General features: G+C 36.2%; 1 protein-coding gene across 12 annotated transcripts in view; it reads right to left on the bottom strand.

Annotated features, from left to right (window-relative positions):
• Nucleotides 1-26741, bottom strand: part of PCNX1 (pecanex 1) — a 159729-nt gene that overhangs the window by 112166 nt on the left and 20822 nt on the right. For 9 of the 12 annotated variants that reach the window (XM_082733350.1, XM_082733343.1, XM_082733351.1 and 6 more), the window contains exons 2-3: nucleotides 19570-19662; nucleotides 10846-11054 (exon numbers count right to left, since the gene is read on the bottom strand). In XM_082733350.1, coding sequence (XP_082589476.1) covers nucleotides 10846-11054; nucleotides 19570-19662 — 302 coding nt within the window. The remainder of the gene's footprint in view (nucleotides 1-10845; nucleotides 11055-19569; nucleotides 19663-26741) is intronic. The other 3 variants (XM_082733348.1, XM_082733349.1, XM_082733354.1) reach the window with 1 other exon arrangement.

Below are 26741 nucleotides of genomic sequence, written 5' to 3'. Positions count from 1 at the left end.
CTAGCAAAGACCTAATCTGCCTTTTGTTTCCCAAGAGCACAGAGCAACTGGCTGCAGCAAACCCAGAAAGCAATCAGATCTCATACCACCTCTCTCCAGAAGCACAGTCTGGCTGAGCAGCATGGCACTATGAGGAACATGCAACAGTCCGCCTTGTCAAGCTAACGCTGTCTGTATTTTTTATGTTAATAGCATTTTATTAGGGATACTAATTTGTTTTACGGAGGGAGAAAGCTAAGATTTCAGATTTGTATTGAGTTAGAAGGCTTAAGTTTAAAAAAAATAAAATGATGTAGTAAAACAGGTATTAGAAAGATAGAAGTACTAAGTTCAAAGAATATGTTGAGTACTTAAAGTCTTTCACAGAGTACTTAAAGATAAGAGGATCTAAAATTAGGGAGAAAGATTACATCAAATTTCAAAAAACGTAGAAAGTTCTAAGAAGATTCCTCAGGAACATAACTTTTAAAATAACGCAGTCCTAAAAGTTACCAAAATCCCATTTTCCTACCCAAAGATTTTTACTCATTCTACCTGGTACATACAGAGGAAATATGTGTTAAACTTTTAAGTTACTGTTATCAAGGATAAACGTTCCAGTATACATGCTAGAATTATAGCAGATATAAACGATCTTGCCATCCAGCATCTAGTTCAATCATCTGGTTAACAAGACCACCAAAAAGCAACCCAAAATTCTTCTGTTGAGCCACCTCATCCAGAACTTGCATATGGTTTTGGGTAACACTGACCATACACTAAGGTCTAGGGGTGAGCACTACTGGCCAAAGCCAATCAGCATATTCCATTCTTTTGGTCATAGAACTTAGTCCTAGAACAGGCACAAGACCTAACTCAGGCTAGTATGAAATCAGGCCAGGAGTGTGCTACTCTTAAGAGTGGATATTTCTCTACATCTGCTAGTCTTAATGCTAGTCTTACTGCTGAGAAGTCCTAATGCTGAGAAGCTTTAAGGCGTGGCGCTGCTGCAGCCACTTCACAACAGTATGGGGAGTGCTGTCTAAGAAGTCCACTGGAAAAAATGGAGATCAGCCTGGTAAAGGAAGCCGGATCGTGAAATGACTGACACTGCATCTTCCCAATTCAAAGACATCCCTCACACACAGACTTTTCAGTAGTGTGTGCCATAAATTCCCATAAGCCTATTTCAATGAGGTAATCTGACAGCTGCAATCAAAAAATATAGGCAAAATAGAATTTGCTTACAAGTATGCGTTCCATTTTTAAGTATTTATCACTATAGCTATTCTAGTGACTTTTTAGTATTAATGGTCTTGTAACTATCATGTCCCTGTTTACTTAATGGGTTCCCAATTCTAGGCCACTAACTGCAGTTAGTTAACTCATACTCAGTAAAGAAAATCAGCTTTCTAACTTGCTATCCACTTATACAAATAAAATAAAATACTGGAACTCAGTTACAAATCTCATAGCAATTCAGCATGCAAATGTCCACGTGTGAGAGAGGTGAAACATGCTCGAGTTTCTGAGCTGTTTGGTGTTAACTCATACAGGACACGTGGGCCAGAATGAACAATCTTTTTCTAATTTGGCAAAATCTTCAGTGTGTGTGTAGAGACAGCTATCACCACACTGAAAGAGTGGTGAGTACTAACCAGCAACACCACCGTGCTCTCCCCGGTTCTCCAGAACGCATTCCCTAAGTCAGATTCCCGGAAATCAGAAGACAGAGAGTAAGGCAAAGATTAAAGAATACAATATTCAATCCCAGAGAAAGGACAGAGAGCCTCACCTTTCCTACTTTATATACACCAACTTTATTAGTATATGATTCACATATCACCCAATTTATCCATTTAAACTTGACAAATCAATGGTTTTTAATATATTCATAAAGTCATGCAACCATTACCAGAGTTCATTTTAGAACATTTTTGTCACCTCAATAACAAACCCCTTTAGCTATTACCCCCCTTCCCTTCCCATCACCCCCAGCCTTAAGTAGCCAGAAATCTGTTTTCTGTCTTTATATATTTGCCTATTTTGCATGTTTCATAGAAATGGAATCATAATATGTATGTTCTTTGTGACTGGCTTCCTTCACTTAGCCTCAAGTTTTCAAGGTTAATCTGTGTTGTAGCAACTATGAGCACTTCATATTTTTTATGGCCAAATAATCCTGCACTGCATGGATAGAACACGTTCTGTCAACTCATTTGTCAGCTGATGGACAGTACTGCCTACTTATAGACACCACTTCTGATAGCAAGTACAAATGATTACAATCTGAAGGTTAAGTCATTATAAATAACAAATACAAGCAAATATTTACTAAGTACTTAATACGTTCCAGTCATAGGGGCATGTGCTTTATTTGCATTTGCTCATGAAATCTCCTCCTAAAACCTAAGATACAAATACTTATCCTCATTTTAGAGATGAAAAAACTGAAAACCAGAAAGTGTAAAAATCTCCGGTCTCACACTGGTATATGGAGTTCAGGTGGGAGGGAGGGAAGGATACAAATAATATTTACACAGCTCTCTACAATCTGTCCCATGTCTTCTCTCCCACACACAGCTGAATGTACGTACTTACAGCCAATGAGAACTGAGGCAAGACTTGAACACCTTGAGTGTACAGCTCTAAAGTCCACTCTAAAACACCAATACTTGTCTTTTAAAAAGAAAATTAGCATTAAAGTTTTCTTTCCATTTCAAAACCAAAAATAAACACCATTGTCTAAAACAGGGTTTTTTAACCTCAGCACTGTTGACATTTTGGGCCACTTCATTCCTGATTGTGGGGGACCATCTCGTGCACTGCAGGATGGTTAGCAATATCCCTGACCGCTCTGCTAAATGCCAGAAGCACTTCCCCCTGGTTGTGATAAACAAAACTGTCTCCAAATACTGCCAAATGTCTCTTTGTGGGGAAAATCACCCCCAGCTGAAAAACCATGATACAGAACTTACCCAGGGGCCAACACTGAGTGGGCAGGAAGTATTAAAGGGAGTAAAAAAAGGAGGAATGAAAAAATGGATAGTTCCTTTTGTAACGAAATAATCCTCTAGCAAAATTACCACACCTCTCTTCTCTACAAATTCAAAAGTAGAACTTTAGCCAGCGGGTCACTGTCCTAAATATAGCTAAACACACAAAATGGCTGAGTAAGAGTTTCTTTATTAGCAAGACTTGCAGATTTTTGGCAATGGCAATTTCAGCACATACCTGGAAAGTATAGTAGTTTACAATTCTCACAGAAGCAAAGTGGTCTACTGCAGTAAGCAATACACCAAATTCTGGGAATCTCTACCTTTATGCCTTAATTTCCCCATCTGTTAAAAAAAAAAAATACCAGGTACACGGAGAGGCAGAAAAGCAGAAGGGGTCTAATCTGAATTATAAAGGAGATTTCACAAACCTGATTTGTTAGTTATTAGTATCATTTACTGCTCAGGCTTTAATGAGAAACTTCACAGCACCATTACAGTACTAAATTTGCAAATCTAATGTAGATCATAATGATGTTCATAAAAGTATGAATAGGTAAAAACAAAGTCCTTAAGCAAATCTTCACAAGATTTTCCCTAAAATTTACCCACATATAGTTTAAAAGGGTCCTTAATTTATAGTATTTCAAGCACTACAGGCATGAGAAACAGAAAATATAGTCTCCAAAATATTTGTATTCAAATCCTAAAATCCAGTGTGCTAATTTCCTTTCCTAAAACATTAAAAAAGTAATATAAATATTAATGACTTTCAATCTTTCTCTAATAAAGATTAAATAAGGATTTTTGAACTGCTGTACCAGAGCTGACAACTGTAAGTCTCAAGGAGTCCTCCTGCGCTCATTCATTCATGCAACAAACTGACAACTATACTGTACCAAGCACAGTGATAGGCTCTGGAAATGAAATTATTTCCTGTCCATTTCTTCTCCTCAGAACGGAATGTGAGTCCAAGTGGGAGGATGAGGGGAAAGAGATATCAAGAACAAAAAGCTACAAAAAAGACTTCATTTAAGGGTGAAACTTCAAAACACTTGAAGATTAGAAAAACACAAGGATGTAAGCCAAAACTATTTTACTTTAACCACGGGCTAGAAGTCATAGCCTATGAAAGTTAAACTACTATAAGGACTAGAAAGGAAGAAATAAAACTGTCATCACTTATAGAAAATCAAGAAATACCTATAAAGTTGCAACATTAATAGGGGAGTTTAGTGAGGCTGCTGGATAAAAAGGAAACATATTTAAAGGAGAAAAAAAACCAGAAAGGGCAATTATGAAACATTTCTGTAATGAAAACGCTATAAAATAATTTGGCAAATTTAAGAAAAGCTATGCAAATCTTTTAATGAAGAATTGATATATCTTTACTGGAAGATATTAAAGAAGGCTAAGTAAATGGAGAGATTCAATATTGTAAAGCTATTAATTCCCAGCAGAGGAATCTCCATATTCAATGTAATGTCTACAAAATCCTATGTTCTTAAAGACTTTGCCCAACAAATTATATTAATTCTATATTTAATTCTATATTATATTATATATATAATATAATATATAATTCTATAAATTCTGTATCATATTATATATATAATATAATATATAATTCTATAAATTCTGTATCAAAGAACAAAGAGCCAAGAATAATAGTCACTCCTGAAAAAGAAGGAAGTAGGAGGTCTGCCCCACCAGACATCAAAAGTCATGTCATGAAGCTACAATAACTGGCACAGAGTGGTAATGACAGAGGCACAAACAACCAGATCAACAGAACAGAAAAGAGAGCCCATAAACCCTCCTACCATATATGGAAATTTAGCTTATGACAGAGTGAGTACTACAATCATCAAGGAAAAGACAGTCTCTTTAACAAACACTGATAAAACCAGTTACTCATAAAGAAACAAGAGTCCAATCCCTACCTGACACTACAAATTAATTTGAACTGAAAGCCAAAAACAAAAGAAATATGACTTTTAAAAGAAGAAATGAGATACATTTCTTATCTTTGTGTAGGAAATAACTGCTTAAACAAGACACAAAAAATGCTAATTATGAAAAAATGTTAAATCTTGAATTTTAGAACATATGCTAATCATAAATCCCCTGAAGGAAAGCAAAATGGCAAGACACAAACTGGGAGAAAATGTCCGTAATGTATATATCCGATAAAGTAGTAGTATCATGAATTTATTTTTTAAATTCCTATTATTCAATAAGAAAAACACAAGTCCAAAGAAAAAGGAAACAAGACATGAACGGGCCTTGGAAAGAACAGAAAAACTAAATGGACCAAGTATGTATGATAAGATGCCCAACCTCATTAGTAATCAGAAAGTCATTAGAAATCAGTAATCAGGGCGCCTGGGTGGCTCAGTGGGGGTTAAGCCACTGCCTTCGGCTCAGGTCATGATCTCAGGGTCCTGGGATCAAGTCCCGAATCGGGCTCTCTGCTCAGCAGGGAGCCTGCTTCCTCCTCTCTCTCTGCCTGCTCTCTGCCTACTTGTGATCTCTCTCTGTCAAATAAATAAATAAAATCTTTAAAAAAAAAAGAAAAAGAAAAAAGAAATCAGTAATCAGAAAGTAACTGAAAGTCCCAAGGAGGCACATTTAACACTTACCTGAATGGCAAAGTTTTAAGGCTTATCAAAATCAAATACTGATGAATATATGGAACAAGAACTTTCATATACTAATGATGTGAGTATAAAGTCCCAAACAGGCCGGAATTATCTAATAAAACTGAACATGAAAATACCCTATGAATTAGTTTATATTCACTAGATATCTTGTGTACCAAGAAACACATACAATAATGCGTCTTCAGAACACATGGATAAATAAAATAAACAAGTAAATTGTAGTCTATTCCCACAGTAGTAAACTGTGCAACAGTAAATACAAATAAATGAAAGCTATAAGCATCAACATAAATAAGCCAATAAAATACAATATTTCGGACAAAAAAGCCCCTCATAGAGGAATACATATAGTACTATTCTCTTTAGGATATCCTAAGGCAGATTAATATGTTTAGTAATATGTACAAAGACTGGATAAGAAAGAAAAGCAAGGGAATTATTAACATAACTCAAGATAATGATCATTCTTGAAGGAAAAAGAAAACAATGAAATGGGAAAGAGGTATGTAAAGGCTTGTACAGTATTGGTATAATAACCTATTTCTTAAGTTTTGTGGTGGGTAATCAAATAGTCACTTTATTATTATTCTCTAAATTATACTGAATGATATGATTAATAAGCTATTTAGGAATATATACATTTCACAATAAAAATTTTTAAATTTTAAATTTTAAACTGAAAGAAAATGGAAGAACAATTCAGTAATGAAAGGAAAGGAATTAAAAACACAAGAAGACCTGGGTGGCTCAGCTGGTTAAGTGTCTGCCTTTGGCTCAGGTCATGATCTCAGGGTCGTGGGATTGAGCTCCATGACCTTGGGCAGATAAGGAATCTGCTTGAGGATACTCTCTCCCTTGCGCTCTGCCCCAACCCCTCTTAAAAGAAAAGGAATGGTTCTAAATGCTTTATATGTATTATCTTTCATTCATTCTTTATATCCTATATCATAAGATATAGTACTTTGGGGAAAGCCTGGATGGCTCAGTTGGTTAGACAACTGCCTTCAGCTCAGGTCATGATCCTGAAGTCCCGGGATCGAGTCCCAGATCGGGCTCCCGGCTCCACTGGGAGTCTGCTTCTCCCTCTGACCTTCTCCTCGTTCATGCTCTCTCACTGTCTCTCAAATAAATAAAATCTTAAAAAAAAAAAAAGATATAGTATATTTATTTATTTATATGTATTATACATATTTATATTTAGTATATATATATACTTCTAATTTTATTTATTCATTTATTTATAGTATTATTTTATTTATTTACCTCATCATTCAGGTGAGAAAGCCAAGGCATAAAAAGCTTAAATAACTCCCCCCCAAGGTCATACAGTCAGGAAGTGATTCAAGCCCTAGCAGATGAAGTGCAGAGTGTACATTCTCTCTGCTTACTCATAATATAAGGGTATGCATTTCCTAATAAAAATAAGATAAGACTTAAGAAATACATAGAACCCATAGAAAATATATGAAATTTTATGAGACAGGTAAAAAAATGGATATATACACCATGTCCCTGATGAGACTTCATATTTTATTTTATTTTTTTTTTTTTTAAATTTTTTTTTTTTAAGGATTTTATTTATTTATCAGAGAGAGAGGGGGAGAGAGCGAGCACAGGCAGACAGAATGGCAGGCAGAGGCAGAGGGAGAAGCAGGCTCCCCGCTGAGCAAGGAGCCCGATGTGGGACTCGATCCCAGGAGGCTGGGATCATGACCTGAGCCGAAGGCAGCTGCTTAACCAACTGAGCCACCCAGGCGTCCCGAGACTTCATATTTTAAAGGTTAAGTTTTCTCCATATTGAATACACTTATCAAGTCTAAAGGAATTTTCTGGAGGATGAGCAAAAGGGGCATCTCACAAAAAACTATGTACAGTTGACCTTTGAACAACACAGTTGTAAAATACGCAGGTCCACTTACATGTGGATTTTCTACATTTTACAGTACTGTAAATGTATTGTCTCTTCCTTATGATTTTCTTTAAAAACAATATCTTTTCTCTAGCTTACTTTATTATAAGAATACAGTACATACATAATACATATAACATACAAAACATGTGTTAGTTGACTGTTTATGTTCCCAATAAGGCTTCTAGTCAACAGTAGGCTGTTAGTAGTTAATTGGGGGGAGGGGAATCAAAAGTTATACATGGATTTATTTTATTTTATTTTATTTTATTTTATTTTATTTTATTTATTTGAGAGAGCGTGAGAGAACACAAGAGGGGCAGCAGCAGAGGGAGGGGGAGAAGCAGGCTCCCTACTCATCGGAGCTTGATCCCAGAACCCTGGGATCACCTGAGCCAAAGGTAGATGCTTAACCGACTGAGTCACCCAGGGGCCCTGATACATGGATTTCTGACTACACAGGGGAAGGGGTTTGGTGCCCCTAACCTCCTCATTGTTCAGGGGTCAGCTATTTATGCATGAGAAGAACTAAGATAACACTCAAACAAAAAAATACTGAAAAGGGATTCACAATGCTAAATGATAAGCATATTAGTAAGCCATAAAAACAGTACAAAATAAAAAAACAGAACAAAATAAACAGCAGTATGGTATAAACAAAAGAGAAAGAGATCAATGGGTCAGAAAACAAAGCCCAGAAATTGATATAAGTATATATGCATATGCTACATGAAAAGGAAAATATTTAAAATTACTGAGGGAGGGGCGCCTGGGTGGCTCAGTGGGTTAAGCCGCTGCCTTCGGCTCAGGTCATGATCTCAGGGTCCTGGGATCGAGTCCCGCATCGGGCTCTCTGCTCAGCAGGGAGCCTGCTTCCTCCTCTCTCTCTCTGCCTGCCTCTCTGCCTACTTGTGATCTCTCTCTGTCAGATAAATAAATAAAATCTTTAAAAATAAATAAATAAATAAAATAAAATTACTGAGGGAAAATGCATTATTCTCTCAATAGTGTTGGGACTAACCTAAAAAAAAAAAAGAACCAAACAAAAAAAGAATGTTTTCAGCTTGACTACAATGTAAGATGAAAAATTATAAAAATGCTGAAAGCAGACATAGGCAAACATTTACATAATATGGTGGAAGAAAAAAATCTCACACAACTTGGTATCAAAGGCAGAACTAATAAACATTCACAGATAGACTGCACAAAAATAAACTGTGGCACATAAATAAATAAAATGCTATAAATTATTTGACACAAAATATAAAGAACTAAAATCCTTCATAAATACCTTCTCCAAAAAAACAGCAAAAATCACCAACAGAAAAATAAACAATTCACAAAGTAAATATGTAACAATAATAACGCAAGAAAAATACATCCATTTTAACTAGTAGACCAAAAACTTAAAAATTAAACAGTGAGCTATCTACCACAGTTTTGTCTAAATACCAAACACTCAATGTTGTCAATGTGCAGAAAAAGCAGCCCTCAAATTGCTGACAGTGGTAATTAGAAAGTTAATCTTTGGAATGTGGCGATATATATTGAAAAACTTAAAAATGGGTATAGCTTTCTACTATTTTACCTCTGCCAAATTATAGTTAAAATTTTAATCATTAAAAATGAAAACATCCCAGGGGCACCTGGCTGGCTCAGTTGGTGAACTGTACAATTCTTGATCTTGGGGTTGTGAATTCAAGTCCCACCACTGAATAAAATTTTTTTTTTTTTTAAGATTTTATTTACTTGCCAGAGACAGAGAGAGAGCAAGTGACAGGCAGAGGGAGAAGCAGACTCCCCACTAAGAAAGGAGCCCAGTGTGGGGCTGGATCCCAGGACCCTGGGATCATGACCTGAGCTGAAGGCAGACACTTAAGCAACAGAGCCACCCAGGCATCCCAAAAATAAAATCTTTAAAAAAAAAATTTTTAACATCACAGTGATCTATCATACAATTTAAATTTGAAAAAAGTAACTAATATCAAAACAGTAAAATTATGACATACCTACAAAATGGAATACTATAGTTATTAAAAATAGAAAAAAATAGTATGCAGAAAAAATGTTTTCACTACTTCAAATATTTTCTGAGTACCTATCAGTGACTCTGCTTTAGAATCTGGGAATAAAATAGTTCACAGGAAAAACAAGGCCCCTGCCTTAAAGAAACATATAATGCAAATGATTAAGTAAGACAATTTCAAGTAGTGATTAATGTTATGAACATCGTGAAATAATGTTATGAATATCTGCTAATGAACAAACAGTGTAATCATGTTATGGGTAGAGAAAAGTATAACTGAAAAGGGATAAACTCGATGTACTGGAAAACAGAAACATTACCTACCTTAAAAGAGGAGTACCCACTTTTCATATTATACTGAGTGGAAACATCTCAGAGCGGTTAAAAACATGAACTCTAGATGAGAGGCCCTGGAATATTTCCTCCTTCTCACTCTAGTTTCCTCATCTATAAATCAGGAATAACTATAGTATCTATCTCACAGAACTGTTGTAAGGACAATTACACACAACAAGTGTTCATATAGTAACTGTTTTTTGAAGACTTGTTATTAGTGGCACCTATCATTTCTATGAAATCATAGTGAACTTCTTACTATGAATGAAATAAATCTTTTTGTCAACAAGAGAAAGGGGATGAGGCCGAGGCAATGACGAGAAATGTGACTGGGAGCCACAAGAGGAATATTTGGCTGGGAGGGGAAAGAAAACCTCTAGGAGGAGGTAACATCTACACAAACTTAAATCCTAAGAGGTCAGTTATACAAAGATGGAGGGAAGGAACAGCGAAGTTTCTAAGGTGAGAATATATAACTGAGAAATATTTACAATAGATTAAGTGAAAAATGCAGATTAAAAATATCAAGTAAAATATTATCACAATTTGCTTAAGATATATACACATTTTATTTATACATATAAGTAAAATACAAATGCTAAGATTTATAAGCCGTGCTTTAAAATTACTTCTTCACAGTTTTTCACTGGTTTTGGTCTTGGTGTGACTAACTATTTTATAATTATAACTTTTATTGGTCTAGCTTGTTATTTAGTAACAAAGCTAGGACAGTTACTTAATCCCTCAGATATGCCTGTGAGCTTTGCTGGGGTCTAATGTGATCATCTGTACCTGTCCTGTTACCTGTTGTGGCAAGATCTGTAACTGCCTTAAACCCACATATCAAAACTGAAGCACAACACAACACGAGAATCCCATCATTGTACACAAGCGTGACGCACATCCTTACAAACTGAGTGCCATGGGTTTCCTTACCTCGGTCCGTTACTGTCTTTTCTTCTGGTTGAACAGTTGCCCTGCTCAGCCTTGGCTCGCTGATCCGGGAACTCACGCGCATTCCTCTCTACGACTTCTCCGGCGTCCAGGGCTCTGTGGAGTCGGTAGTTGACCATTTTCAGAACAACAAAAACAGCGGCTATCACGGGACAGTAAACTGCTACGATAATCATGGAAGAAGGAAGAGCCTTGGAGAGAAAGAAAATAAAGAAAGGCATTAAAAAATATTTTATATTTTATTCAATTAGAGAAATCTGTAACTAAAATGATACACACACATTCACACACAAAACGGCAATGATGTAATTAGCACTAAGTTATAAAAGTGTAAGACAGTAAGACAGCCCAAGATAGTAGCCACAAGCTACACGTAGCAATTGAGCATCAGAGGGATGGTTAGTGTGAACTGAGATGTGCTCTAAGAATAAAATAACACTGGATTTTGGAGATACAGTATGCGAAAAAAGAGTGCAAAATATCTCAATTTTATATCAATTACATGTCAAAATAATGTTTAGATTATACTGGATTAAGTAAAGCACACAACTAAACTTATTCTCATCTGTTTCTTTTTATTTATTTTTAATGTGGGTACTAGAAAATTTTAAATTACATATGTGGCTTGCACGAGTTACATTTCCACTGGAGAGCACAGTATAAAGTCCATGCCTAAAAGCTTATGATACAACTGGAGAGTCAGGTATCACATTACATAATACATGAGTAAGACAGGATTGTGGTCCAAATATATATAAGCCCTGTTTATATGCTCTCTGGAACTCTCTTCCAGAGAGTTTATATCTTCAGGATATAAATATTCTTTGGGTTCTAGAAAGCTGTTCGAGTTAAAACTGTTAGAAAAATAACCTTTGAACTATGACTAAAAATGCAGATAAGACATGGAAGACATGCAAAATCCAATTATGTCTTCTTCTAAAATACTTGAAAATTGTAGCCTGACAAATAAAAAAAGAATACAGAACAAATCAAGCAACAAGAAACAGATTAACTGAAAAAAACAGAGAGGCTTCCTAGGCATGAGGATTGCAGACCTGTCATACCTAAGGATCTACTGATGTGGACCTGGATCCAGGGGTGACAGGCACAGCGACCACCCCATTTGGAAAACATGGCCACTGGCAGAGACTATAAAACCAGAAACTTTATGCCCATTTTCATAAGATACAAATCACTCGCAGTGTTTGTAACTCTAAATTTCATAAGATTTAACCCCAGTCATCTGAGAACATAGCTCCAAATTTGCTTGGAAAGGTTACTTCGAACTGCTTGGAGATGGTAAAACAAAAGGTCCTGGTGAACCAGGTAGGTTCAGAATACAAACATGATAAAAGATTTTTTAAAAAAAAGTTATTTTGTAGGGAGAGAGAAGGAAAGAAAGCGGGTTGGAATTGGGAGGGGGGAAAACAAAAGTAAATAAAGCCCATAGTTTGCTACTTTTGAGTTGCATATGCTCATAGTAGGTATATATTTGGTATTTTTAAAACTTGGATTAAGGAAACCTTCATGTTAAAAAATTAAATCCGTGGGGGTGCCTGGGTGGCTCAGTGGGTTGATCCTCTGCCTTTGGCTCGGGACATGATGTCAGGGTCCTGGGATCAAGCCCCACATCAGGCTCTCTGCTCAGCAGGAAGCCTGCTTTCCCGTTCTCTCTGCCTGCTTGTGATATCTGTCAAATAAATAAAAATCTTTTAAAAATTAATTAATTAAACCTGTGAATTCAATTTAAATGTCATTGAATGACTGACTTAGGTTTATGACTTTAAAAATCCAAACTGGGGGTGCCTGGGTGGCTCAGTGGGTTAAGCTGCTGCCTTCGGCTCGGGTCATGATCTTAGGGTCCTGGGATCGAGTCCCACATTGGGCTCTCTGCTCAGTGGGGAGACTGCTTCCCTTCCTCTCTCTCTGCCTGCCTCTCTGCCTACTTCTGATCTCTCTCTGTCAAATAAATAAAATCTTAAAAAATAAAAATAAAAATAAAAATCCAAACTGTATTTAAAATTTTAAGAAAAATCCATAAATATCAGGTTTAGAGAAGTTTAGTACTTAGATTTATTAGATAATCTAAGTATTTAAAAATGAATACTAAATTTATAAGTATGATTTAAAGAGATCCTAAGTATAATTTAAAGGGATCTTAAGCTAAATTAAAAAATAAAAACAACCTCTAAAACAGAATTGTTAAGAATGTATTCAATATGAGTTTGAAACTGTTTTAACTTGTAACTTTAAAATAAATCTATTTTTTTGTTTAAAAAAAAAACAACGCATCCTGAATAAGAAAACACATACACACACATTGACAAAAATTCCAAAGTAAACACACAAACACATACAGACACATAATGCTTAGAGTATCTCCAAAAGTTTTGCATGATGCCAGTTTCTATGCAACATGTTCATGTAAGAATTAGAATTCTTGGCAATCATTTAGTTCAACACCTTCATTTTCAGACAGAAAATTGAGACTAACTTTGAATGAGTTAGCCAAGATTACCCATCTTTTGTTTTTGTTTTTAAAGATTTTATTTATTTATTTGATAAACAGAGATCACAAGTTGGCAGAGAGGTAGGCAGAGAGAGGGAGGAGGAAGCAGGCTCCCTGCCATGCAGAGGGCCCGATGCGGGGCTTGATTCCATGACCCTGGGATCATGACCTGAGCAGAAGGCAGATGTTTTAACCCACTGAGCCACCCAGGCACCCCAATATTACCCATCTTAATGACAAAATTAACCAATATTTCTCATGCCTAAGTCATTGCATGTTTTACTACACACCAATACCAATTCCATTCTCAAATGTAAATTGTCAATGAAAAATAAGTCAGAGTTCCATCATTATTCACCATAGTCCCTATTAAGATAAAAATTATTGATTATATTAATTAAGAGGATAGAAAGAAAACAACCTCACCATTACATTCAGAGTGGTAGACAAATTCCATGGAAATGTTAATGCCCCTCCAAATGGGAAAAGAGAAAGAGACGGCTTAATATTTGAATGATCTATCTTATCTGCATGTAGACAGCCAAAGATTACGAATACCTAAAACAGATTGAAATAAACTCTCTCTCCCTACTATTCTATTGCTACCAGTAGTAGATTACTGAATGCCAGAGAAAACATACTAAATGTACAGGATCTATACAGTAAGAACAGAATTTCTTCTCTTAAAACACTGAACAGTGAAAAGACTGAAAACTAAATAAAAATTCAAGTGACTATTTCATACCAGAAACCGCTATCAGATGAATGAAGAACGCTTATATTTTCTACTCAAACTACAGAAGTTTTCCATTTATTTTATACCTATGGTTTAAATGCAGAAGCCCTGTCAATTTACTCTGGAGGTTTCTAGGTGACAGAGGACAGTTGTGCTCTAAGTTTCACTTTTCCCAGGAGGGATAAAATGCATAGACACACACTGGGCTATTGTGTGATTTTATTCAAGTTTGTTGTCTACTTACATTACTTCACTACATAGCACAGTTGAAAATATTAGTATGATCATAAATGTTTCACAAAACTTCCCTGTAACTACCTTACTAATACACAAGAAAATTTCAAATGGTATCTGCCGTTACAAAATTCCTGTGGTTCCTCTAAAATCAAAACCAAACAGCTAAAGACCAGTTAGGACACCTATCCCTCAGTTTTATAATTATATACCAAAAGTGCAAACCAAGTAGTATTTACTATTTGCTTTTATATCTTATTAAATTAGGCATACTGATACTGTGTTTTCAAAGAAATATTTTCAAAAACATTCATAATTTTATTTATCAACAAGCATCATCTCATTGGAAAACAGGTTCTTTTTCTAGGGAGAAAAAAACAACTTTATGAGATAAAACTGCTTATTTTTCTGTTACAAATACAATTTCTGTATTCCATTCCACAATCCAATTCTAAATTAAAGTATCTATTTTGAGATTTTTTGGCAGGTACCTTTTTATATATCTTCTAAATATTTTAAGTGTGTCTTTTATTTATTTATTTATTTATTTTAGTTTTTTAGTTTTAAGTAGGCTCCACACCCAACATGGGGCTTAAACCTACCACTGTGCGATGAAGAGTCATATGCTCTAATAACCGAGCCAGCCAGATGGCCCTGGCAGGTACTCATTGACTTACTATGTTCCATAACAAACAATACTTTAAAAAGTACTAATTTCCAAAGGTCATGTCTCATCCTAGTTATAATATTTTACCACAGATGTTATCTTCAAGTTAATGCTGATGACCAAGCACATTAACTGCTCTCTGATAATAAAAGTTGATCTATTTTATCTTCACTTCAAGGTCTATCTACAGGTACAAATTGCTTATATGGAAAGGGTGATTTGACTTCTTCCCTAGGATACCACAAACAGTGGATGGCAACAAACGAAGATGGGGTAGCAGGTGCTATAATACTGATGTTGGACAAACAAGGCCCTCCCTGAATATCCAGAAAGGTCAGCACTGGCAAGCTCAAGAGAAAGACTGACAGTCATCACAGATTTCAAGGTCTCTTCTACATCTTAAATATCTATGCATCTTACATATCCTATGTATCAAAAAGTATATCATACGTATCAAAAATGACTAACCTCTTAATACAGGGATCTGCTTATTTATGTAGTCACACTCAAGTATTCATCCCAGTTCAGTCAGAAATCAGTGGTCTATAATTTTAAAGTTTATCACAATGGCAAACTATCACCCACAACTGAGGTCAAGACTGTGAAAAATAATTTAACATATCTGCTAAAATAGCTATTATTAATGTAAAACACCTTATATGTTTATTTTCTTTTTTCCACTGTTGAAACTACCTTATTATTTAAAGCAACATTTACCAAACTTTGAGCATCATAGCCTTAATGGTATTCAAGAAAACACGTGAACTCTACATGTATTTTACATGAGATTCAACACATCTTAATTTCTTAAACTGACAGATGGATTAGAGACTTTAACCTAAAGAGCAAAACTTTCAAAATTTTAGAAGAAATATAGAAGAATATCTTTATGACCTTTAGGATATTTCTTAAGCACGATTCTCAAACCACACACTGTAAAGGAATGATAAATTAAAATTAAGAATTTCTTTTCAAGAGACAATATAAGCTGAGTGAAAAGACAAGCTACAAACTAGAAGACCCATTAAAACATGTATTATATAGATATATGTACGTATATATTTACATACATATATACATATAGATGCAATAAAGATTAAATATAAATAATATTTGAAATCAGTAACAAAGAGGCAAACAAACAAAGGACAATAAAAGGGCTTGACACAGAAAAACAGATACAAATAGCCAATAAAACAACATGTGAAAACATGTTCAACTTTATCAGTAAAAAAACAAAATAGAATCTAAAGCCACAGTATAGGGGCTCCAGGCTCAGTCAGTAGAGAACGTGACTCTTGATCTCAGGGTTGTGAGTTCAAGTCCCCATGTTCAGAGTAGAGCCTACTTGGAAAAAAAGTAAAAGAAAACCACAATATATCATTTAATACCCATCCATATTTAAAAAAAAAACAAAACTAAACTAAATATGGAGAACTAGAATTCTTATTAAGTACTGGTAGAAATACAAATTAACAGTTATATCACCCAAGATCTAGCGATTCCTATCATTAAATATAAAATTGATAAAAACTCTTGTATATGCAACACTGTAATAAGACTTTCATACCAAAATATGGAGAAAAAACTTAATTGAAAATGGAAAGGAAAACAGAAAACTGTTAGACTAGTTGCCAGTGGAGTCTGACAGTGAAAACTGCAGCCGAATACAGTTGCAGTAACTGTACAAACACAGTGTGTATTATATTCCAAATATAAACTTGTGCTTTACTGTATTTTCTTGATTTTTTTGGTAATGAGTATGTATTTATTTTATAATTAGAATACAAGAGCTAAAATTTTAATAGTGACAAACGGGTTTTCATATTAGCTTTCATCTTTCACAGAGACATGATCTATATTCATCTCAATAATGGATGACTTAGCAATAGATCAAGTTCCAATCAAGGCAGTTTCTCACCCTTACTCCTTAATTGCAAAAAGTTAAAAAATATCTCAGTTCTCAGTTATACATCCCTAAGGACAGCAGCAAGTATTAATGGCTGTTAGACAGTTCTAGATATTCAGATCAAATATAGACCCCAAAACAGTGGTAAGCCTCCTTACTGCTATACTGTGTTAGATACCTTTTTTTAAAAGATTTTATATTTATTTATTTATTTGACAGAGACAGACAGCACAAGCAGGCAGAGAGACAGGCAGACAGAGAGGGAGAAGCAGGCTTCCCGCCAAGCAGAGAGCCCGAAATGGGGCTCAATCCCAGGACCCCAAGATCATGACCTGAGCCACCCAGGCGTTCCCTGTTAGATACTTTTAATAAGATCATCTCTCTTAAACGTTGGATGGATAGAAATGCCTATCAAAACTACAATGAAACAATACCACACACCATTAGGATAGCTACTATCAAGGGAGAGAGGGAGGAAAGATGATAAAATAACAAGTGTTGGCAAGGAGGAAGAGAAACTGGAATCTTTGTGCCCTGTTGACAGGAATGTAAAATGGTGCAGCCTCTATGAAAACAGTATGGTGGCCCCACAAAATTAAGAATTACCATGTTTGATCCAGCAATCCTACTTCTGAGTACTTACCCAGGAGAACTAAAAGCAAGATCTCTAAGAGGTATTTGTACACCCTTGTTCACAGCAACGATATGCACAAGAGCCAACAGGTGGAAGCAATGCAAACGTCCATCAGCAGATAATAAACAAAATGCGGTCTCTACGTATCATGGAATACTATTCAGCCTTTAAAAGGAAGGAAATCCTGTCATATGCTACAACAGAGATGAACCTTGAGGCCATCTGCCAGGTGAAATAACTCAATCCCAACAAGACAACATACTGGATGTTTCCACTTATATGAGGTATCTAAAGTAAAGTGCAGAATGATGGTTACCAGAAACTGGCAAGAGGAAGAAATATTAAGTTGTTAATAGGTATAGACTTGTTTCATAGAATGAAAAAGTTCTCAAAATCCAATGCACAATAATGTGAATATACTTAACATTACCAAATAATGCATTTTAAAAATGTGTTTAAATGATAAATTTTATGTTACATGCACAGTTTAGTCCCTTAAATTCTGACAGTTTATCCATAAAATTAAAAAAAAAAAAACACCTGTAATAGGGTCAAGCTATTAAACATGCCAAATACATTTCTGATAGGACTCTTTGAGAAAGACACTGGGAATCACAAAAATAATCACACTAGATTTATCACAATCATGAAATAAATGTCTTACATTTCATTTCAAACATCGAGTAATTCCCCCCTACGGCTAGCACACTGCATGGCAGAAAAACAATCTTCTATACAATGCTCATTTTATGTGCAGCAGCAATATAAAGACATACGCTCACTATGCTTTGTGTTAGATTCATCATTTTCACTATTTTGAATACCAGTTCATCAAAATCTGGAAGCATTCACGTAACAAATAAGTATTTTTTTCACTTTATTATAAATAAGTATTTTATTCACTTAACAAATAAGTATTTAATAAATTTGTTACTATTCTCAACAGAACTGATTTCAAAGCATATTTTCCAGTTCCTATTACAAAGTGATTATCTGCTATCTGATACTTAGAAACAACTAACATCTTATACTTAAATATCAACTGACAGCTAATACTTAGTGATTACCATGCACCAGGCACATTTCTAAGTGCTTTACATATTTAACTCATTTAACCCTCATGATCACTTCACAAAGTCAGCACTGTGATTCTTCTATTTTTACAGATGGGGAAACCGAGGCACAAGGCAGTAAGTAACTTGCCCACGGTCTCAGAATGAGGCATTAAGGAGCAATTTTAACTCCAGACTCCTTGGTTCTTCTTAATCAAGATGGCTACCTGCCTCTAAATCAAAGGTTGGCAAACTTTTTCTGTTTAAAGCCAAACAAAAAATATTTCATGCTTTACAGGTGATACAATCTGTTGAAACGAAACTCTGCTGTTAGCAGTGTGAAAGGTTCCCTACACAATACACACACTATATGAACACACAAGCAAGGTGTTTCCCATAAACTATGTATGGACACTGAAATTTGAATTTCCTATAATTTTCACAAATAGCATGAAATACTGCTCTTTTGCTACTAAAATAGGTTAAAAAAAAAAAAAGTTGGGGGAACCTGCATGGTGCAGTCAGTTAAGAGACCAACTCCAGGTTTCAGCTCAGGTCATGACCTCAGGCTCATGACCTGAAGCTCACGTCAGGCTCCATGCTCAGCACAGAGTCTGCTTGGGACTCTCTCTCCCTCTGCCCCTCCCAACATAATGCTCTCTCCCGCTCTCTTGAAGATAAATAAAAGAAACCTGAAACCAAAAAAAACAAAAAGTATAAAACAAAAACAGGGGACACACCTCTGCTTACTTACCCTGATGGAAAATTCACAAAAAGAATATAAATGGATGAGCTAATTCCTACCATGTGCAGAACAGTTCCCTATCTATACCACCTTTCCTTTCTGGCAAACAGAGAGAACGCTGAGGGGAAAGGGAGGAAGAAGGATGGGCTTAGTAGAAAATGAGAGTCAATTAGGGGTAAGGAAAGAGGTTAGATCAGAAAGGAAATGAATTAAGCCTTACAGTTTTCGTATACAGGCTGTCCCCAAAGAACTTTAAAAAGGCTTTCGTAGCACAATCACGGCTCCAGGAATTCAGGCCTCTTTCCATAGGCTCCTTTGGGGGTAAGATAAAGCATTCTAGGTAAATATTTCATTTCAGAAGACAGGGTTGCAGAGGGAAAGGGAAAAGTACTCCCCGTGTTGAGATTCATGCATACTTTCCCGTAGGAAAAAAAAAAAAATACAGAAATATAATTTTCTATAAATCCAACTATACAATAAGTCAAATTGATTTCAGAGGGCCAACTGGGAACCTGTAACAAACTCTGAATACATCTTCCCCAAAGGCAACTAATTTACAAGTGAACCATTAGAACTTGAGCCTACCCATATTTCTGCAGAAGTTTGAATTTTATCTATGTAATATTTTAATATAAATAGAATCATAAAAATACTAGATATTATATATTAGATCTGTTTAATTTGCATTTTACATTTATGTCACTCTATAGTATATATTTGTATTTACATTTTTAGTTACATTTGAATGCTCTTCTTAGGGAAGTAACACTTAAAATTATGTATTACCCAGATAAAAAGGGACCAAAATAATATAGTATATAACTCATCATCAACATATATGTACTAGGAGCTAGAGATGGGCAGCTTAAAATATGAACGAGAAGATGGCGTGGATATGAAAAGCAAGGAGGAAAAAAAAACCTAACAAATAAAAGTAAGGATACATACTGATGGACTAAAATAATCATATACACTTTATAGAAATTTTCCCACCTTTTACCTTTTCCAGTAAAAAAAAAATTTATGTATAAATATAATAAACATATTCAGATATACTATTTCAAAATATATATTCCCAAATACAATTAGCCAAGAATGTAAATGATATAGATGGAACTAGTGAGTCACAAAAATTTTTTAAAACTAAGCCATCCTCTCCTCTGTGTTGAAATGGCTTTCTAGTGAGATTAAGATACCTATTCTGAAGCCAACAAGTAGGAGCCAACCTCATTTAGAATAAAAAAAATAACTAATACATTTGGAAATTTTAACTAGTTATTAAACTGTCAGAACAGCAAATAAAAACAGAAAGGTAAAGATATTTATGCATTTAAATTTACGACTCGTACAAGTTTATCTTTCAACATTACATCTAGAAAATGAACTCCATTCTTTACCAAAAAATTCCCCAAATGAAGTCTGAATTATTATCTAAGAACATAACTTGAGAAGCACCAATGTTTTGATTTACAAATGCTTTTCTAAGTAAACCTAATCATGCTAGAAAGAGAATGGGGGGGTGCCTGGGTGACTCAGTCATTAAACATCTACCTTTGGCTCAGGTCATGATCCCATGATCCTCGAAGGTCCTGGGATGAGCCCTCAGCTCCCTGCTCAGTAGGGAGCCTGCTTCTCCCTCTCCCACTCCCCCTGCTTGTGTACCCTCTCTAGCTGTCTCTCCTGTCTCTCTCTCTGTCAAATAAATAAGTAAAATCTTTAAAAAAAAAAAAAAAAAGGAAAGAAAGAAAAAGAATAGGGTATCCTATGGTAAGAATTATCTTGATTCATATTTCCTTTCATAAATTAGTAACCTGACACTGTAATATAAATCATTCTTTTATTAATCAATTGAAAAAAATCACTAATTTGAAAAAAATAATTCAGTAAATTGATAAAAATAATTCATTTAAGTAGTAAATACAAGGACCAGAAGCTGTCTCACAAAATTCAACTTTAAATAGCTTGACCTACTTCTTTATTCCATTTGTTTTCGATATACTCTACTGAAACAATTTTTCCAGGATTCATAGTAAATGAAAATAAGAAATCATTACAAGGTCTGTCAACATGACTTTGCAATTTTGAAAAATAGCAGCTACGTTATTACCTCACAAAATGTCAGCTGAGGATATACCCAATAGGATTATCTTCAGACCAATACATATAAAATGGATTCCTGGGGCACCCCGGTGGCTCAGTCAGTTAAACGTTCAACTCTTCATCTCAGCTCGGGTCATATCTAAGGGTCGTGAGATCAAGTCCTGCATGGGGCTCCACATTGGGCATGAAGCCTGCTTAAGAGTCTCTTTCTTTCCCTCTGCCCCTTCTCCCCCCGCCCCGGCCCAAGCTCACACTCTCTTACAAAAAAAAAAAAAAGTAAATCAGTAAGATGTATAAATTAAATGCATACTCTTAAGAATCTTAACAGAACCTATATATCATTCTGGCCTGAGCTCACTGAATTTGCTGAAACAGAAAGATGGTATTGCACGCTATATAATCCATCCCTATCTTTAAATGTTAGGGGTGTCTGAGAGGGTCAGTCAGTTAAGCACCGGACTCTTGATTTCAGCTCAAGTCATGATCTCAGGGTCAAGACTGAGCACCCCCCCACCCCACACTCACCAGGTGGGCTCCACACTGGGTATAGAGCCTGCTTAAGATTCTCTCTCCCGGGGCGCCTGGGTGGCTCAGTGGGTTAAGCCACTGCTTTCAGCTCAGGTCATGATCTCAGGGTCCTGGGATCGAGTCCCGCATCGGGCTCTCTGCTCAGCAGGGAGCCTGCTTCCTCCTCTCTCTCTCTCTCTCTCTGCCTGCCTCTCTGCCTACTTGTGATCTCTCTCTGTCAAATAAATAAATAAAATCTTTAAAAAAAAAAAAAAAAAGATTCTCTCTCCCCCTCTCCCTTTGCCCTCTGCCCCTCCTCCCCCTACTCACGTGCGCATGCTTTCTCTCTCTCTCTCTCTCTCTCTCTCTTAAAAAAAAAAAAAGAAAGAAAGAAAGAAATGCTAAAATCAGGCAAGGTATGATACACGCTAGATTTAAGATGAGGTAAACATGTTTAACAGAAAAAATGAATTAAGGAGTGAATATAGAATATTTAACACCACCATTTACTCATTTTCCATAGAGGCAACTCTGACACACTTAACTCAGTGCATATGAGCTTTATTCATTGATCGAACATATATTTACTAAATGCCTATTAAGTCCCAGATACTCTTTGAAAGAGTAATACTGCCCTGCACGTGGGTGGCTCAATTGGTTGAGCTTCTGCCTTTGGCTCAGGTGGTCCTGGGATTGAGCCGCTGACTGAGCTCTCTGCTCAGCAGGGAGCCTGCCTCTCCCTCTCCCTCTGCTTGGGCTCTCTCTCTCCCTCTTGCTCTGTCAAATAAGTGAATAAAATCTTTTTTAAAAAATGGTAACACTGCAATAAACAAGATCCTTACTCTTCCTGAGCCTTTTAGAAGAATGACTAATTTAGTGTTCTACTCAGCACCAGGAACTATAAGAGATTATCTCACAACAATGTTTGAATGAAGTACTAGTATTACCTCTACTTTATAGAGAAGAAAACTTGAGGCTATTAAGTTATTTGCCCACAGCTGGTAACTGGTAAAAATAGTCTAACTCCAGTGGTTAAGAATCTGAGTTTTGTGAGAGTTAAAGTTTTATTTAGTAATCTCTACTTCCATGCAGAGATGGGGCCTGAACTCCCAACCCCAAGATCAAGAGTTGCAGTCTCTTCTGAATGAGCTAGTCAGGGGCCCCTAGAATCTGAGTTTATAACACCACACTAGGCAGTCTTCTCTCCAAAGAAACATTCCACAACTTGGTTTTTTTTGGTTTTGTTTTTGTTTTTTATTATCACCCTAAGGAGCCTTTTCTGACATTTTTTCCTCAATCACTCCTGTGAAACAACTGAAATTTTATATGTATTTCTGCCCCTGGTTCCTGGCACAGACCTCCTAAAACCCTTGGAATTACTAAGTGAGAAGAACCCTAGAAGCATCTTTTGTTCTAATATTGGTCTTTGACTCGGGTTCCTGACATGTAAGTTCCTTGGAATCTTCTGGGTGATAGCAATATCTTTGTTCTAATGAAGCAGATGTTGGTGGATTCCTTGATGGGGGCTTCTCACCAGAAAGACCAAGCCATGATTAGAAGTTTGGGATTTCAGGGATGTCTGGGTGGCTCAGTGGGTTAATCCACTGCCTTTGGCTCAGGTCATGATCCTAGGGTACTGGGATCAAGTCCTGCATTGGGCTCCTTGCTTGGTGGAGAGCCTGCTTCTCTCTTTGCCTCTGCCTGCTTCTGCGCACTCTTCCTCTCTCTCTCTCTGACAAATAAATAAAACCTTAAAAAAAAAGTTTGGGATTTCAGAGAAAGAGAGGGGCTGGAAATGAAGTTAGTAATTGATGATGCCCTACATGATGAAGCCTTCACAAAATCCCAGTTGTATGGGGTTTGGAGAGCTTCCAGGCTGGTGAACATGTGGAGGTGCTGGAGAACGGTGCACCCAGAAAGGACCTGAAAGCTCTGCACCCCCTCCCACACACCCTCCCCTACGATCTTTCTAGCTGGATGTTCATCTGTCTGCTTTATCACATTCTTCTGTAATAAACTGGTAAACAGTAAGTAAACTTTTCCTGAGTACCATGAGCCAGTCTAGCAAATTAACAGAATCTGAGAATGGGGTCGCAGGAACTCCGATTTATAGGCAATAGGTCAGAAGCACAGGTGACAACCTGGCCTTGTTACTGGCATCTGAGCTGAGCGGAAGGAAACAGTCTTGTGGGACTGAGTCCTTCAACTGCTGGATCTGATGCTCTCTCCACTAAACATTAAATTGTAGGACACTCAAATGGTTACTCAGAATTACTTATTATGGGAAAAACCCCCACACATCAGAAATGTTTTATGTGTGGTCGTAGCGTAAAGAGTAAAAGAGAAACACATGGAAGCATAGGTTTCGAAACACTCCCCCTCATGAAATTTTATCACCAGATACACTAAAGCTCTATGTACCGCACGAACAGGGGTACTTCATACATAAAAAGATTTCTTCACCACCACCACCCACCCTCCTCCAACAAATAATTTCCACCCCCTTAAGGGCAACACTATATCCATTGAGAAAGTATGCGTTACAGCAAGTTTCTTATCCCTAGCAATGCTGGCATTTAGGGCCAGTAATTCTACCTTAGGGGCGCATCTCTAGCCTCCCCCACCACCACCAAGTGGTAACTGTAGCCAAGTTTTGTTGAAATCTCCCAGCCCTAAAAACATGCAGGTAAGTAGCAATTGTTTCTCCTGCTGCCCTTTACACAGTCTCAAGAACTACAGATCCTGATTTTGTCTACAAAAAAATTGAAATGGATGGGCTATAGTAGCCCGCAGACGCTGTCTCTCCGCAGCTGGTATGAAGGGGCACATGCAATAGCAGGAAATAGTATTTTATACAAACATAGCAGGGAAAGAACCCCACAGTAGACCAGTAAGTGAAAGGACATTAAAATTTAATAAAATCCATTTATAATACATGCCACAGAAGAAGTCTAAGTAATCCCTCCCTCCAAAATGATGAGCGAGACAAATTATCTCACTTTAAGTATAGATGAGAACCATAACAAAATCCCTGGGAGAACATTGTGTTTTATAATGGGCTTCCATTGTATTCACACAATATGCTGGTCAAGAGGAGCCAAGATGAAGGATATAATTAGATAGTGACGGGAAAGGCAGCTCTGAGAGTTCCAGATTCAGAATATATATCAAAAAAAGATCAGGGACACCAAATTCATCTTGAACATCGCAGGTTGGCTTCACCAGGAGATTAATCGGAAAAGCATCTTGCGCGTCCGTGTGGAGGAGCATGGTGAAGAGTGATGTGCTGGTGGTCTGGAGGTCAAAGGGGAAAAGCGGCAAGGAGAGACGCATGCCACTGAGCCAGGTTGCTCAACTGTAAAACGGGATAACAGCATTTTCATTTCACATGGCTATGGAGACGATTAAAGGAGAAAATGTGAAAGTGGGTGATGCATGGGCATGTAATAATGGCACAATAACCATGTTTTAAATCACGTTTAAGCAATGTAGTGGCAAAAAAAACCCCCAAAAAAACAAAACAAAACAAAAAAACAACAACAAAAACAACTAAGACAAGCAAACAGAAAGAATTCCGAATAGAGATGGCTCAGAGAAACCAAGATGTGCTACAAAAAAGATGAGCTAAGTAAGACATGTGAGTCCTCAGAATACCCAGAGGTAAATATTTGTCTGATAGCACACAACTGAAATCATTAAAAAATAGAGACATGTTTCTATAACACGGTAAAGAAAAAGGGATCTATACTTCAAATAAAATTATACTTAACAGAAAACACTAGCATTCCCATTAAAGTAGGGAACCAGGTAATGCTGTCCATATTTTCAACATTACTTAATACAGATATAGAAAGTAATATGCAGGGCAATTACACAATAGAAAAAAGTATAAATATTGGAAAGAACTTCAAATTATTTTTCACAAACAGAATTGTATACTTGAAAGTCCTTTTAAAATAAGCAGAGATTATTAGAAAAAATAAGCTAATTTCATAAAGTATCTGGTTACAAAATCAATAAATTAAAATCAATTGTTTTAGATGGGGTCCTAAAACAGGAAAAGGACGTAAGAAATCTGAATATGGACTTTTCAGTTAATAATGATATATCAAATATTGGTTCACTGGTTGTGATAAATGTACCATAGTAATCCAACATATAATCTATAGGAAAAAATGAGTGCAGGATATATGGGAGCTCTTGTACCACCTTTGCAACTTTTCTGTATATCTACAACTATTCTAAAAAAAAGTTATTTGGGGGGGCGCCTGGGTGGCTCAGCCATTTAGGCGTCTGACTTCAGCTCAGGCTGTGATCCCGGAATCCTGGGATCCAGTCCCACATCAAGGTCCCTGCTCAGCAGGGAACCTACTTCTTCTCCCTCTGCGACTCTCCCTGCTAGTGCCTTCTTGCTCTCTCTCTCTCAAATAAATAAATAAAATCTTAAAAAAGATAAAATGTTATTTTTAAAAAATCAATAGTTTTCTCATACATAAGCAATTACCAGTTAAAAACAGTAAAATAAAGGGTTCTATTTACACTACGTTGGAAATTAAAATCTAAGAATAATAATACTAAGGGAAAATGTATAAGGTTAACGGAAAAAAAACTTAAAGAGAAAATTTTCTTTAGGGACCTAAAGGAAAGGAAGATATCACCTTAACTCAGTATTATAAAGACATCAAATTTCACTCCTTGACGTAATCTACAAATTCACTGCCTTCTAATCACAAATTCCATTGCATCCCTGGAAAACTTAACAAAATGGATAAACATGTAACAACA

This window comes from Mustela nivalis (genome assembly GCF_964662115.1).
Source record: "Mustela nivalis genome assembly, chromosome: 6".
Taxonomy (NCBI): domain Eukaryota; kingdom Metazoa; phylum Chordata; class Mammalia; order Carnivora; family Mustelidae; genus Mustela; species Mustela nivalis.
This window is presented reverse-complemented; position numbering and strand designations above follow the sequence as displayed.